The sequence below is a fragment of the Hibiscus syriacus genome, unplaced genomic scaffold (genome assembly GCF_006381635.1).
Source record: "Hibiscus syriacus cultivar Baekdansim isolate YM2019G1 unplaced genomic scaffold, ASM638163v2 tig00002744_pilon, whole genome shotgun sequence".
Taxonomy (NCBI): domain Eukaryota; kingdom Viridiplantae; phylum Streptophyta; class Magnoliopsida; order Malvales; family Malvaceae; genus Hibiscus; species Hibiscus syriacus.
In genome coordinates, this window is record NW_024061941.1 from 1 (window position 1) to 14123 (window position 14123).

Sequence of the window (14123 nt, forward strand, 5' to 3'; positions counted from 1 at the left end):
AAAAATGCTAGCATTGAAGTACGTGTGGTAAGTTGTGGAGCTGTTCTACAATGTTGTACTCGCTGTGCTTCAAGATCTTGAGGAACTCTTTAGTTCTTCCTCCTTTATAGGTTCATTGACGACTAACACATCTTCTTTAAACGGCTCCAGTGGTCTCTGCCCCACTTTACTATTACCTCCTCCGGAAGTACTCACCTGACTCGTATTTCCATGGCACTTGTCGATTGGTCCTTATATTGGAAAGGCCGAGGTGCGGAGATTACCACCCTTGGCTGGTGTTGTTACTGTCATGCTTGCCTTAGGGGTAATTATCAAAGGACTACCCCTACCCAATTTTCTATCTGATGATTCCGGGGCACAAACATCTGCTTCCAAAGAATCTAGAATTTCTTCGTAAAACTCCAGCTCTTTCTGGTTCATCATGAGTTGGACTAACGATCTGAACTCTGGGCAATCTTGTACTTTATGTCCTTCTTCGTTGTGGTAACAACAATGGTTACCATCTTCATTTTCTGTCGTATCTGGATATGGTGCAAGAAATCTTGCCTTTACCATTTGGCTCCATACCCAAGCCAAAGGAGATTTGATTTCCGAAACACTTGATTTAATTCTCCTTCCCCCTTCAGTAGTAATGGCATTGATTCTTGTCTCCTGATGATTGGGCAAGGGATTCTGGGCGACGTTTGGTGCTCCGGAGTTGAAAGTGATCCAATTCTCGTTTCTCATTCGTTGCACAAGTCTCTTGAATACGAGACAACTTTCAATCGAATGCCCCTGCACACCGCCATGGTATTCGCAGTGAGCGCTCTCGTCATACCATTTCGGGTAAGGGGGATTTATTGGATTCATAGGATAAGGCGACACTGCATGAGTGTCGAAGAGCTGTTGGTACTTTATACGTCATGGGAATGGGGTCAAACTGCTCCCTTTCCCTTTCTCTTCTTGGTTCTCTCTGGTTCTGTCTAGAAGTACCGGATGGTACAGCTGCTGTGGAATTGAGCTTGAGATCGTAACTCCCTTGCTGACACTGTAGGTGTTTACATTGTTGATCTCTCGCTCTTTGTTCTTCATGGGAGGTTTTTTACTGGAGTCTCCTCCCTCAATCTTTCCTTGTTTAATGGCCAACTCGATCATTTCACCGGCCATAACCAAATCTGAAAAACTCCCCGACGTGATTGCTACCAAATGCCGAAATAAGGTGCCCTGGGTCTGTACAAACAGCTTTCTAGTTTCCTTTTCATCCAAGGGCGGATGAACTTGCACAGATAAATCCCTCCATCTCTGTGCGTACTGTCGGAAACTCTCATTGTGTTTCTTCTCTAGGCTTTGTAACATGACCCGGTCTGGTCATATCGTTGATATGCTTATACTGCTCCAAGAAAGACTTGGCTAAGTCTTTCCACGTCTTGATATGAGTTCGGCTAAGCTGGTTGTACCACCGAATAGCTGAACCGGACAGGCTCTCCTGAAAACAATGGATCAGGAGTTGGTCATTCCCGCCATATCCTGTCATCTTTCGGCAGAACATAGTGATATGGCTGAAGGGCAACTGTTCCCGTCGAACTTTTCAAAACTCAGGAACTTAAACTTTGGTGGAAGCACCAGTCTGGAACTAGGCTCAGCTCCATTGCGTCCACTCCATAATAATCATGGTCTCCCTGGACCATCTTTATTTGATCTTCTAATATTTTTATCTTTTCTTCCATCTTTTTAGCTTTATCTTCCTCATCAAAGTCTGGGACATGATAATCATCCGGATGGTCATCAGGGATGATTGTAGAAGTTTGTATCTTCACAGCAGGTGCAACTTTCGCTTTGGTAACGAATGAGTCCCGGGTAGTGCTGCTTTCCCTTTAGTAGCAGATGCGTCCCGTGTAATATTCCGGGTGAGATAACCACTTGCGGGTTGGTGGTATGGCCACTCCCTCGGAAGAAATGCCCCCTGATGCACAGCTTGCTGTAGACCCGCAACTTGGCTACGATTTGGTCGACCAAGGACTCCTGATTTTCTTGATGGACTCAAGAGTACTTTCACTGTTCTGAGCCATCTTATCTTCTAGTTCCTTTTGAAGTCTTGCCATGTGTTCTTCGATCTTCTCCTTCTGGCTTCCATTTGTCTCATTTTTGTTCGAGTATGTGCGGTGATGTGTATCTGATGCTTGTGGTGGTAAGCTCGGTGTCTGAGACATGTTCTGTTAGTTATACGAATGTAAAAACATGGAAAAAATATAAAATAACAGACATGAAATATAAAATGCAAGAAATGCAATGCATGATGTATGCAATTGGAGGCATTGATCCAGAAAAGTGTTCATTATTATAATAACCCTTGTTCAGACAAAAAATGTCTTATCTTTTAAGAGACATAAAAACAGATTAAAGGTACATTTGGACTAAATCCTCTAGACCCCGAACAGCTTCCAGTAGGTTGACAAGTCTTCTGCCTTCATCTTTCACTGGTTGAATGCCTTGTCGAACCACACCCGCTTCCCTTGCTAGGCCGTGAAGATGACGGGCTGCTTTTTGCACTTGATTCAGGAAATCTCAGATGGTTGCGTCTCGGGCCCTCACCCTTCGCTGTGCTTGTTCCCAATGGAAACGCCATTGTAATCCTCCGTCGAAAGGCACCATCTGAAGCTCGTTTGCTTGCCTCTTGAACCCATCTACAATAGCTTCTAACTCAGCTATTGTCTTGCCATCTTTCTCATGTTGTCTTTCTAAGTCAGCTACCCGAACTCTCAAGCGCTGGTTCTGATATTGACTATCTGCCAAGCGCCTTTGGGCAGTCTTCGTTTGTTCTTTCCAAGCTCTCTCATCAGGCCCCTCGAACTTCCTTTTCAGGCTATGAGCTTCGTCTTTCCAGTATTCAGAGGTTACCTTCAACTTGGAGTTATCCTTGACCTTATCTTGATACCCCTTTCTCAAGTCTTCGAGCTCAAACGGACTCTTTTTGTTCTTTTTCCAATTTTTCTGCCCGATCTTTCTGAGAGTCAGCATCAAGCTTCCACTGATAACGTTCAGCTTCAAGTTCCTTTATCCTTTGCTTCAGCTCATTATTCACGGCTTCAAACTCGGTCTTGGCTATCTCGAGTTCAGAAGGGACATGCCTGAGATGTTCTTCCATGGTTCGGGTGTCATCACAGTTTGGCACAGGGATGTTGTCATTCTTTCTCAATCTTCGCCACTCCACATAATCCGGAGTGAGCATGCTTCTGGCAGCTACAATCCATCCGGAATACTTTTCTCCAAGAATCGGCTGCTTCTTTGATCATCTTCTTATAGCTGTCGCCGTGATACTCAAACTCTGACCTAGCCAACCCGCACGTTGCTGGGACAAACTGACGTGCTCCATATTGTCTAAGTGCTAATAGCGGAGCATACCCGACTGCTCCCCAAAGTCCAAGTAAGGTCACAGTGTCGGAGTCACCACATCGAAAAAGAACATCACTGAGGAATAACCAAGGGGCTCTCCAGACAATATCTCGGTCTTGAAGATGCGTAAAGACCTTCATCCATTTTTCTTTCGAAGCGCCTTCATGCCATTTTAAGGTAATAAATTCACCTAGAGGTGAATAGGTGGTGCTGAAACGGCGGTAGGCAACCCCGTTAGTCTTCCAGAAGTGGCTGTGAATCCAGACCTGAAGGAGCTGGATGCACCCGGTGAATCTTCCTCCGCCCGTTCTTCGGCAATGGTTGAGAGATCGAAAGGTCTCGGCCAAGATGGTTGGTGCTGGGTTAACTCGTTTAGAAAGTTACTCAAATAGTTCCACCACGGCAGCGTCAATGCACCCCAAAGCCTTCGGAAATATGATCAAACCGTACAGACCCAGTGCAAAAAGGTCTATAGTCTTCCACTCATCAGGGTGGTTTTTCATTAGTTGCTTTATATGGATCCACTCGATTCCTTCCCCGCTACCTTTGTGCCGGAGTCGATCAGTCACCCACTTTTCATCAACCCCTGCAATCTTGGCCAGTCCGTTCTTGAAGGGCTGACTCTTGATATGTTTAATATATGCCCTCTCTAGTTTGATGCTTTCGCAATGCAGTAGAGTAGTATACTCTTCGATAGTAGGTATCATGTCTTCCTGGTTAAAGGTGAAACAACTATATCCAGGGTTCCAGAATTGAATTAATGCTCGGAGTAAGGGCTCATCAGTCTTGACATGGAGCAAGAGGGCGATATCACCATATCGTTGGCTGAACTTCTGCTTTCTGTCATTCTTCCAACTGTCCCAAATGTTTCGCAGCTCTTGGACATTATTCTGTTTCAGGCTGACAGCGGCATAACTAACCAGTTCTGACACATAGTTTCCCTGAAGACTGTCTCCCTTCTCTTTTTGAGCCTTCTCGGACCATAGTCGTGCCTCAGCGTTTTCAATCTCTTGTATTACAACACCTTTGTCCATTAATTCGAATTATTTTGTGTATAAAAAACGCTTTTTAGAGATCAATAGCCTCTTGTAATGATGCAAATGCTAGAAAACAAACACAAAGGCAAAAACGTTAGTAAAATAAAAATACAAAATAAAAAAAAATGACGGAAGGAAAAAGCGCAAAAAAAAACATGGTTAGGGTAAAAATATCCTAAGTTTTGGAACGTGGTTTCGGGGTAGGCTCTAATTCTTCATGGTCTCCCGGTTTAGGTTTAAAAAAACGGTACCCGAGTTCTCCTTGTCGGTGCCCCCTTGGGCTTGCCAGACCCTTAGTCCTAAACCCATCACAGGCTTGTGTGGACTAAGTTAAACTCGAGGGGACACATTCCCTTATGCCCGCACGGTGAATAAATTCACACGAAGACATAAGATATATGAATCCCGAAGGCTACTTGCTAGGCCCGCACGGTGAATAAATTCACACGAAGGCGTCGCTTTCACCCCCACTTAAAATAGGAATTGGAGCTCGGGTATAGAGCCTTAGATGAAAAAAACTTTGAAGTCTGAAATCATGAGAAAACGATTAGTCCAACTATTTACTCGAAAATATAATCAAAAGTAAGTAAAAAGGATCGAAATATTACCTTAAAATTTAAACTTACCATTTTCGTTAAAAAGACAACTGGAAATTACCTTAGCCTGACTCACTTACCGGTCCCCAGCGGAGTCGTCAAGCTGTCGTAACCGCCTTTCGGTTTGGCCCCGAAATTGGGCTTCGACTTGAAAAATGTGGATTGGAGTCGCCACCGATCATTCATTTAAAAATAAATGGGTTAATCGGATACCCTATTTTTTTACCTGATCTGCGCTTTTACCAGAAATGTGTCGGGTTCGGGAGTCGGTTACGGTCAAGGAAGGATTAGCACCCTTGAACCGCCCTTTCGGTACTATATAATTTCCAGTTGTCTTTAATTAAGAAAATCGTAATTTTAAATTAAAAGGTAAAATATCGATCCGACTACTTACAATTGATTGACTTGAAAGTGAACCTTTTAGGAGCCGAAATGTGTATTAGAAAAGGTGATGAAAATGAATTAAAATGGAAAGATAAAGAAAACGAAACAAAGAACAAAAATAACAATGGATGATACACCAAAAGTAACATAATCGTCATGGAGATATAGAACATGAAGGAAATAAAAGTGAAGACAAGTATGACAACATGTGATAAGATAAAAAATGAAATAAATAAATAAATAAGAAAATAAGACCCAATAGAACGGAAAAAGAAAGGAATAAATAAATAAATAAAACATAATAAAGGTGAAATAAAATAATATACAAATGTAAAGTGATAAGAATTAAATAAAATGTACATATGTATATAAAAAATGTAAAATAATAGCGTATAAAGTAAAATTAATAAAAACATATAATAATATTAATTCCATATATATATATATAATAGCTAAATATGGGAGAGAGGGAAAAATATATAATAATAATAGAAAAATTAAATAATAAATATAGTAATACAAAAGTAAGGAAATAATAAGATAAAATACAAAGCATATACATATAAACGTTTAAACAAGATATTAGTATGAAAAAAAACAAAAAAAGATACAAAATGAAATGAAAATGAAAAAAGAAGTACGAACGGTAATATATCTATACGTGTATATATAAGAAATAATGAAAAAAAATGGTATAATATAACATAAATAAATAAAACACCAAAAATAGATAAATATATAATTTAGTATGTATATATATAATAAGGATTGAAATGAAAAGAAAAGCAAATCGAGTGGCCAATTTGAAAGCAAATCGAAGTTTAAAATTGGATTTGGGACCAAAACAACAGGCCTTTAAGGAAGGAGGGACCGAAAGGGTAGTTTACCCTAATTTATTACAAAATGCACGAATCTGATATAAACATGGATCAAATATTTTTTTAGTTTCATTTTCTCTTCTTCACGTCGAGAGAGCCCTCTCCCTCTCTCAATGTTTCTCTGTAACGTCCCAGATTTCGGCCGCCGTTGCCGGCGCCGACCGCCGCTCTCCGACGGCAAAATGTAAAAGTTTTCGTTTTTTGAAAGCCCTTCGTACACTCGTTCCAAAAATATCCATAGTTATGTTAGATCAAGCCTCGAGGAGAGTAGATCTACGAACGGAGATTCGAAAAAATCCCCACCTCCTCTGTCATTGGCTTCTTGTTTCGAACCAACAAAGAAAGAGCATGAACGACACACATGCAAGGCAAAGAATGAACTGAAAGCAAGGTAAAAAGAGAGAAAAAAACCTCTTTTATTTCTTTTCGAACTTGTTACAAAAGGCTTCGAAGTTGCTTGATATTTCTCTCAATATTTTGTGTGATTTTCTTGCCAAATTCGTCCCCCCCCCCCCAATCATGTTCACTTTACATGTATTTATAGTCTAAGAAATACTAGTCTTAGTCCCGATTTTCTAGCATTTTATTTGGACTAAATTACTGCTTGGTTGGTTGTGGATGTATCCTTGTATCTCACGTCGTTGTGCTTGTTGAACATGCGAGAAATGACCGTGAAAGGAGGCGTGCGGCCGTGAAACTCGGGAGTTGGGACTGCTGCGCGGCGCTGGGTCTTCACCGGGGGAGAACGGCGCTGATGGAGTGTGTGAAGCTAGGGTTCTTTGGAAACCCTAAGTATGCACGGGTTTAGGTCTTGGCTGGGGCATTTGGGATTTGGGCCTTTATTGTTGGGCCTGTAACAGAAATTTAAGGATGTAAATAAACTATATTATAATTTATAACATAATATAATATTATATATAAGTATGTATTATGATGGGCGAATTTCAGTGTCTTCACCTTGCCATGCTTCTCTTTAATGCCTCTGTTTTCCTAATGACTCCTTTATCATAAACTTAGGATGTTAATAGCAGGAATGTTGATTTATGGTTCCTACTGTAGACAGTATAACAAAGGGTGTTTGGAGATGGTTTTCTTACCAAGGTTTATCTTATAGGTTATTCAAGTTTGATTCAAATAAAATCGAGATTGAAGTCGAACAATTTGAACCATTGATCAAATCAAAAGCAATCATCAATTATTGAGTCGAGCCTGATGTCGGGAAATTTGAACCATTAATCAAATCAAATATGGTTCGAACCTTTCTTTCTTTAGAAATATATATATTTTTTACGTGTTTTAATTGTTTCAAATGATACTCTAATGTCATTGATCATGTAAAAAATATATGCATGGAACACAGACCTTAAATTTCGGGGATTGAATTCAATTGTACTTCAAGTTAAACTTGATGTTCTATGTAAAGATTTTAGTAAGTTTAACATATTTGTAAATTTTATGAAGTAATCACAATCCTTTGAAATTTTATAGGGAGTTCCAATCTCTTGAATTTAAGGAAAGAAAAAGTTCCTAAAGTTGATTGAAATGAATTTCTCAGAGAAGATTAATATTCCTTCATTTCGTACATATTCTTACACTGTTTTCAATGAAATGACGAAAAATAGAAAATGTTTGCACTCAGAGAAATTGACTCATCAAGCCACTAGCCAAAAAAAAAACCCCTTTGATTGAACCAGTTTATAAAACTCTTCAATGCCTTCAGTTTTCAAATTGAACCCGTGTCTGATTTTCATATCATGTAATATATATATATGTAGGGCAAGATTAAACAGAAGAGGAAAAATAATAATTCTGAAAGGAAAATAAATAAAAGCAGATTAAAGAGATTTCATTCAACCTCGCTGATAAGAATAAATAGTTCAAGAGAAGAATTAAATATGGTGTGAAAACTTGCGACAATCAACACAGTACAATTAGCCTACAAAAAGGGAATTTATGGGTTCAGACCAAAGTCAGAGGATCTGAGCAGCTGTGTTCAACTTTTCTGCTAGTGCAAGTTGTGTCCTAGTAATGCTCGACAAATATAATAATAGCAACTGATCCTGCACGACACAAAATATTCAAGAGTTGGTTCCATAAATGATTTCACGTAACGTTTCAAGAATAGGATAGGCTCCTAGCTAATATTATAAAAAGTTGGGAGATATAACCAAAGCACAATTGTAATGATATTTAGAAATTAATCATACCTGAAGGCTATCATTAACAAGCTTATCAAAAGCTGGAGGCGATAGTTTAGGTAAAGCTGCTACTGTATCCGATATAAATCTGCCGATGCTATTATCCGCTGCAACACGCCCTTCCTGAGAATGCAAATGAACATTATTAAAGGCAGCAGTTGGGACTTGTGACAAAAAATAAATATAATGGAGCTAATTTACGTACCACAACATCATCAACGTATTTGTAGATATCATCTATTAAAGCCAAAAGTCTTTGCATTGTGACTTCCATTCCTTCCAAATCAGTTGGCAGTTTGTCGACCGATGTTGTCTTAAGGATGTCAACTGATTTTACAACAAAGTTATTCAATTAAGTTGCATCAAGGCTTCACGTGCAGTCAAGGATAAAGAAAGAACAAAAAATCATGCAGGACATAACTGCAAAGTAACTAACAATAAACATTCCTATTCTTTGACATTTGTTTATGGACACAAACAGAGATAGAGAGCGTAGACGCTATCACAAATTCATAGGAGAAACACGGTAGTATCAAAAGACAGTTCAAATGACACATACATCCAAGTCGCTCAGCTTCGACCATGCGTAGATCAAGAGGAACTTCTTGGAATTGAGCAGCAAGTTGACTGTCTCCAAGAGCTAAATTGACTGAAACATAGGCCTTTATAGTACCTTCTCCATTCCTAAATCCCGTATCCACCGTCAGATGAACAGGGTTAGGAACTTCCCTAGAATAAAAATCGTGGATCAAGGCACTACCGCCTGTAACTCCAAGACCAGTAGAATACCTGGAAAAGTTGGACAAATTAATGGACAAGTTGGAATTATTAGAGATATATACAAACTCACATTCGGTGGGCAATTGGTAGTGAGGGAAAACATATTGAAGATACGGCAAAAATGCCAAGATAGGGCACTGGGGAAAAATATTCTTAGTGTTCCCATCGATTTTTTATCCTCTCAACTAGAGAAAAATCTACAGTGTTTCTGGAAGATGGACTGACAACATGACATCTTCTCGAAAGACGGTTGGAAAACAAGGCGTCTTTCAATCTCAAGCAATGTAGAAGACACCCTGTAATTCGGGCATCTTCCTTAAGAGGCCCTGTGATTCTAGCGCCTTATCCGAGGTATTGTAGAAAGGACCCTACTTGAGAAAATAATCTCCAGGGGCTACCATTTTGGGAAAAAAATTTCCCACCTCTCCAGTTGGTTGATTTTGCCTTAAAGAGACACTTTTAATACAAATGATCTCATATTTCCATGACACCTAAAACTACTAGCACATAAACGATTATCTCATTTTTTTCTTTCCTGAGCAAAATAAAAAAATAGGTAGGACCAAAGGGGGTTAAGAATTACCATCCAACAATGACTTCTTTTGGATTCACTTTTTGGTGGGAGACTAACATATTATGATGGTATTCAATGTCTAAAGCAACCTGCAGCAATAAACAAAAAATATAAAATCAATTTAAAAAACCTAAAAATACAAAACATCAAAGCAGGGACTGTAAAATATTTCACCTACATCAGTCACGATATTAAGATTAATTACTAATTCAATATGACAATTTGTGTTCTTAGTTGGACACTGGTATAGTAATCAGCAATTACAAACAAAAAAACAGAACAGATAGCCTGCAAGAACTCGAGCCTCCCATGCAATTCAAGAATGAATAAAACGAAATAATTGTTTCAATGCAATACATGTTATATTTATGAAATTATTTGAACGCAACCTAATTTGTATTTTCGTGCAAAGTCTATCATCAATCATTTATACAGCCAACATTATAAAGTACTAAGAAACAAATTCAATTTACAAAGAAAAACGAAGTAAACGAAAAGCCACCTCAATTCATTAAGAAAACCCAGAATAAATCAATTTTTAATCAATTATTTCAACACATTGCTCTAAAAGCTTTAGCTAATAAACAGAAAAAGAGTACAAATTTAACTATAAGCTAGACAGATCTCAATAAAAACAAACAAATCTGAAAAAAATTTAAAATACAAAACTTTGAAGATAAAAACTAGGGCACCTGCTCGGCGGATTCGGTGTGAGGAACGGCATAGGAGTTACGTATATCAACAGTGCCATCAGAAAGGACGGAACCAAGGAGCGTACCGATTACGCGCTCGGCTTGGTCGGGACGCCTGACGTAGCAATCGCAGATATTAAAGATGACGAGAGGGTGAACTTTCGCCGAAAGATTCGACGTCGACTGCGTGCTGAATTGCAAAACGGTACGATCGCCGCTCGCCATAATGTTGTTTTGGGTTCCAGAGAGAAAGCAGAAAGACAGGAGAGATAGTTTAGGGTTTGGAGAAACTTTTTAGCGTTACTTTATAATCTATTTTGTAGATCGATGTTTGCCCAATTATTCACATACTGGACGCGATTTTGGCCTGTTTTTACTGGGCTGCATATTTATCCATTTATTCTTTCTTCTACTCAAGCTTGCAAGTTTAAGGGCACTTACAACATTAGTCACTAATGTTTAGGCGTTTTCTCGTTTTGATCACTAAACTTTAATTATGCCAATTGTTTTTTTAATAATTGGATCCTTAAATATAAAACTGCTAGATGACATGGCATTTTTATGCTTATGTGTGTAGATATTAGATATATAAGACCAAAAAATGTATCACTTTTTTCAAATGCATTTTTATTTAAATTTTTTGTTACATTTCATTCCTCTTTATTAAAGATTAATTTTTTTCTCATTTTCAAACATTATTGAAAATTATTATTCTTTAACACTCTATACAACTATCATAAAGACTAGTGAGTTCATCTCATCATCTTTTATTGCTCTATTTGTTTGTATTCTTTTAAAAATCTATTATTCAATATAAAAATTTGTTTTGAGGGTTGAGATTTTGTTAATTTTAAGAAATCTATGATATTTGTCTAGAAATTCAAACGATGAGGAGTATTAAACGAGAAGATGGATAATATATCTTGAAACTAGTCTTATATCACGATTATTAGTGATGTATGAGCATTAAAAGATGAATTTTTTTGTATTTTTACTGGTTTTGAGTGAGAATATAAGAAAATCAGTCTAGGAAAAAAAGTGTAAATATTTTGCAAATAATTTTATTACGAATGGTGGTCAATCACATCCAGTGGTCGAAGAATGGTGATGGTTGAAAGAGATTACAATTTTATAAAAAAATTGAAGAAGATAAAGTCATTTCACAACGACAATAAAAATTTACTGATACTGTAATAAAAAAACAATTCTTGAATTAAATACTATAATTAGATATTTTGTCACACCCCAATTCTGGGTTAAATTTTTCTTAATTTTATTCTAAGGACTAAATTAAAATTTGGCCAACCCTGGGGCCAAAATGAAACTTTAGTTAAATTTAGACACAAATCTAAAATAATCAAAAGCTCGGGGACTTTTGGCATAATTATGCCCTTTTCCCTTTGATGGGTTTAAAAACCGTCCCAAAATTTAGCCTTTTCCATTTCTCGAAAATAAAGCACACCTATATTTCTCTCTTCAAAACTTTCCTTTTTAAGTAACTTATCCTAGGAAAACTTTGATCGTCGATTTGTTGTCGTTCGTTGCCCTGTTATCGACACTGCCCATACCATTGAAATCCTTGCGTCGTCCTGAGTTTAATGGAGGTCTCCTTGTTGTCGTCGTCACCAACGTGTGGAGGGATAAGCATCATCAAATTTTCGACGAAGCGTAATCGGGCTCCCCATTGTTCACTGTTGTGAAAAGAGTAGGTAAGTTCCTTAAATTGCTTTAAATTAATTTTTATAATTTTTTCGTATTTTTTCGGCCACCAAATAAGCCTGCACGCGCCTTGCGCGTGGGGAAAGGCCACCGCTTGGTGTGTTTCTAGAAGTTGGTCAAACTTACATGTTGACTCGATCCAACCCAACCGTCTGACCCACTGACATGCCTGCCCAATCCGACCCGACCTGTGCATCGTTAGCCCAAACCCAAATCTGAACATACCTAACTAAACCAACCCAACCCGAATCGGTCTAGCTGAACCGAACCAGTCCAGTCGCACCAAGCCGCTGACCGCGCCGTTTGATCGTTGACCAACGTTGACTTTTTTCTGAAAACCTCATTGTTGACGTTTTTCGATGCCCTGAGTTTGACTTTAAGGTTCATTTCACCAAATTCTGACCCGAAAGCCCCCAAATTAAGCCCGTTAATCCTAAGATGCTTAGTATTTTTAGTATTTCTGCTTATTTATTTGGGATTTGATTGTGGAATTAATTTAGGATTATATTTTCTTGAAGGTACCCGTGATTCCCCTAACCGAGGGTTGACCAGATCTGGTACTTCCTGTTTGATAGATCAACAGGTTGTACGTTCTGCAAGAGTGACTCATAGTTTTTTATAAATTGTTTAATTTAACTTTATTATTTATTTTCTGTTAGGATTTTGAGGTAGTTTTTTTTATTCGTAGGGTCTAGCACTACCGTTGATTGTAATAGGCAAACCTGGGGATAGACTACTGTTCCAGACTTTTCAGATCGGTATAGGTTTGTTCCTATTAGGTGTTACAATAATGTTTTAAATTATCTCTCTGAATTTTTTTGGAAACTAAATACTCTGATAGCATGACATATGTTTTACCACATATTCTTACTTTTAATATCTAATTTACCTTATATCCTGGCATGATCTCTGATTACCGTAATTATGTATCTAATTCTAAAAAATAACATGTTTTCATGTTTTATTAAATTAAATTATCGTTTTCATCCAAACTCATACATATTTATTATCATTGGGGGGTATGATTGGAGGAAGTATTTAAGGCCTAATCTCTTACTTGTAAGACCTTACCGCAAGCATCTCTGCTTTATACACAGGCTAAGACCTTACCACATGCCCTTGTGCTATCAGTATAAAGTCCTTACATGACATATAGGTAGGTGTATAGTTCAGGAAAACCTATGCATTCTGATGTACGCATGGGGGTAGTGTTCATGTTTTAAAGAGCATGCTTTTATAAAATAAATTTTACTAAAGTATTTGTCTGAATATTTTATACATTGAATGGAACACACTGGGCTTTTTAGCTCATTCTTTAATTTTTTAACTTTTCATATAGTACCAGACAATAGACTAGTGGGGTTGGCATCGAAAGGATTGATCTCTTTATTTTTGTATCACTGTATATTTCTGTATGCCCATTTTGTTATACTTTGGTGACATGTTTTTACTATTGCCTTCACACATCTATATTACCAATATTTTGTTTTCAACGTTATGTCTCTGTATATTTACCGCATAGATTTTTCTGATGGTTATTTTCGTATTTTACTGAAATAGATTTTAAATGTGTTTTGAATCTGAAAATGAATTATGTATACAGCATGTAACCGCCTAGATTTGGGCATACCTTCTAGGCCAAGTCTAGGGTTACATTTGGTGGTATCAGAGCTTTCAGTTTTAAACACTCGGACTGTGGATGAGTCCATATATAGTATTTTTAAAAGATATTTTTTAATATTTACAAATATCGTGTCACCTTGTTTTACAAGTTTTAAATATATTTGAGATTTCTGATGCCAGAATAACTTAGGTTTAAATTCTTTTTGTAGAGCCTATTAGATCTAATATGATGAGTGCCCGAGGTTGTAGGATATGACATGGTCGTGGCCG

The 14123-nt window shown here is 37.8% G+C and overlaps 1 protein-coding gene and 1 long non-coding RNA gene across 2 annotated transcripts; one reads left to right on the forward strand and one right to left on the reverse strand.

Moving 5' to 3' along the window:
* Window positions 1–8088: 8088 nt before the first annotated feature.
* On the reverse strand, window positions 8089–10775 carry LOC120148752 (eukaryotic translation initiation factor 3 subunit F-like). Its single transcript, XM_039161783.1, has 6 exons — window positions 10512–10775; window positions 9829–9908; window positions 9025–9254; window positions 8671–8792; window positions 8475–8588; window positions 8089–8327 (listed from the first exon to the last, which is right to left on the reverse strand). Exons 1-6 carry the CDS (start codon window positions 10734–10736, stop codon window positions 8238–8240), a joined length of 861 nt encoding a protein of 286 aa, XP_039017714.1. The 5' UTR covers window positions 10737–10775; the 3' UTR covers window positions 8089–8237.
* Window positions 8198–8630, forward strand: LOC120148762. Its single transcript, XR_005518402.1, has 2 exons — window positions 8198–8379; window positions 8422–8630. It is a non-coding gene; the product is annotated as an uncharacterized LOC120148762 (long non-coding RNA).
* Window positions 10776–14123: the final 3348 nt, after the last annotated feature.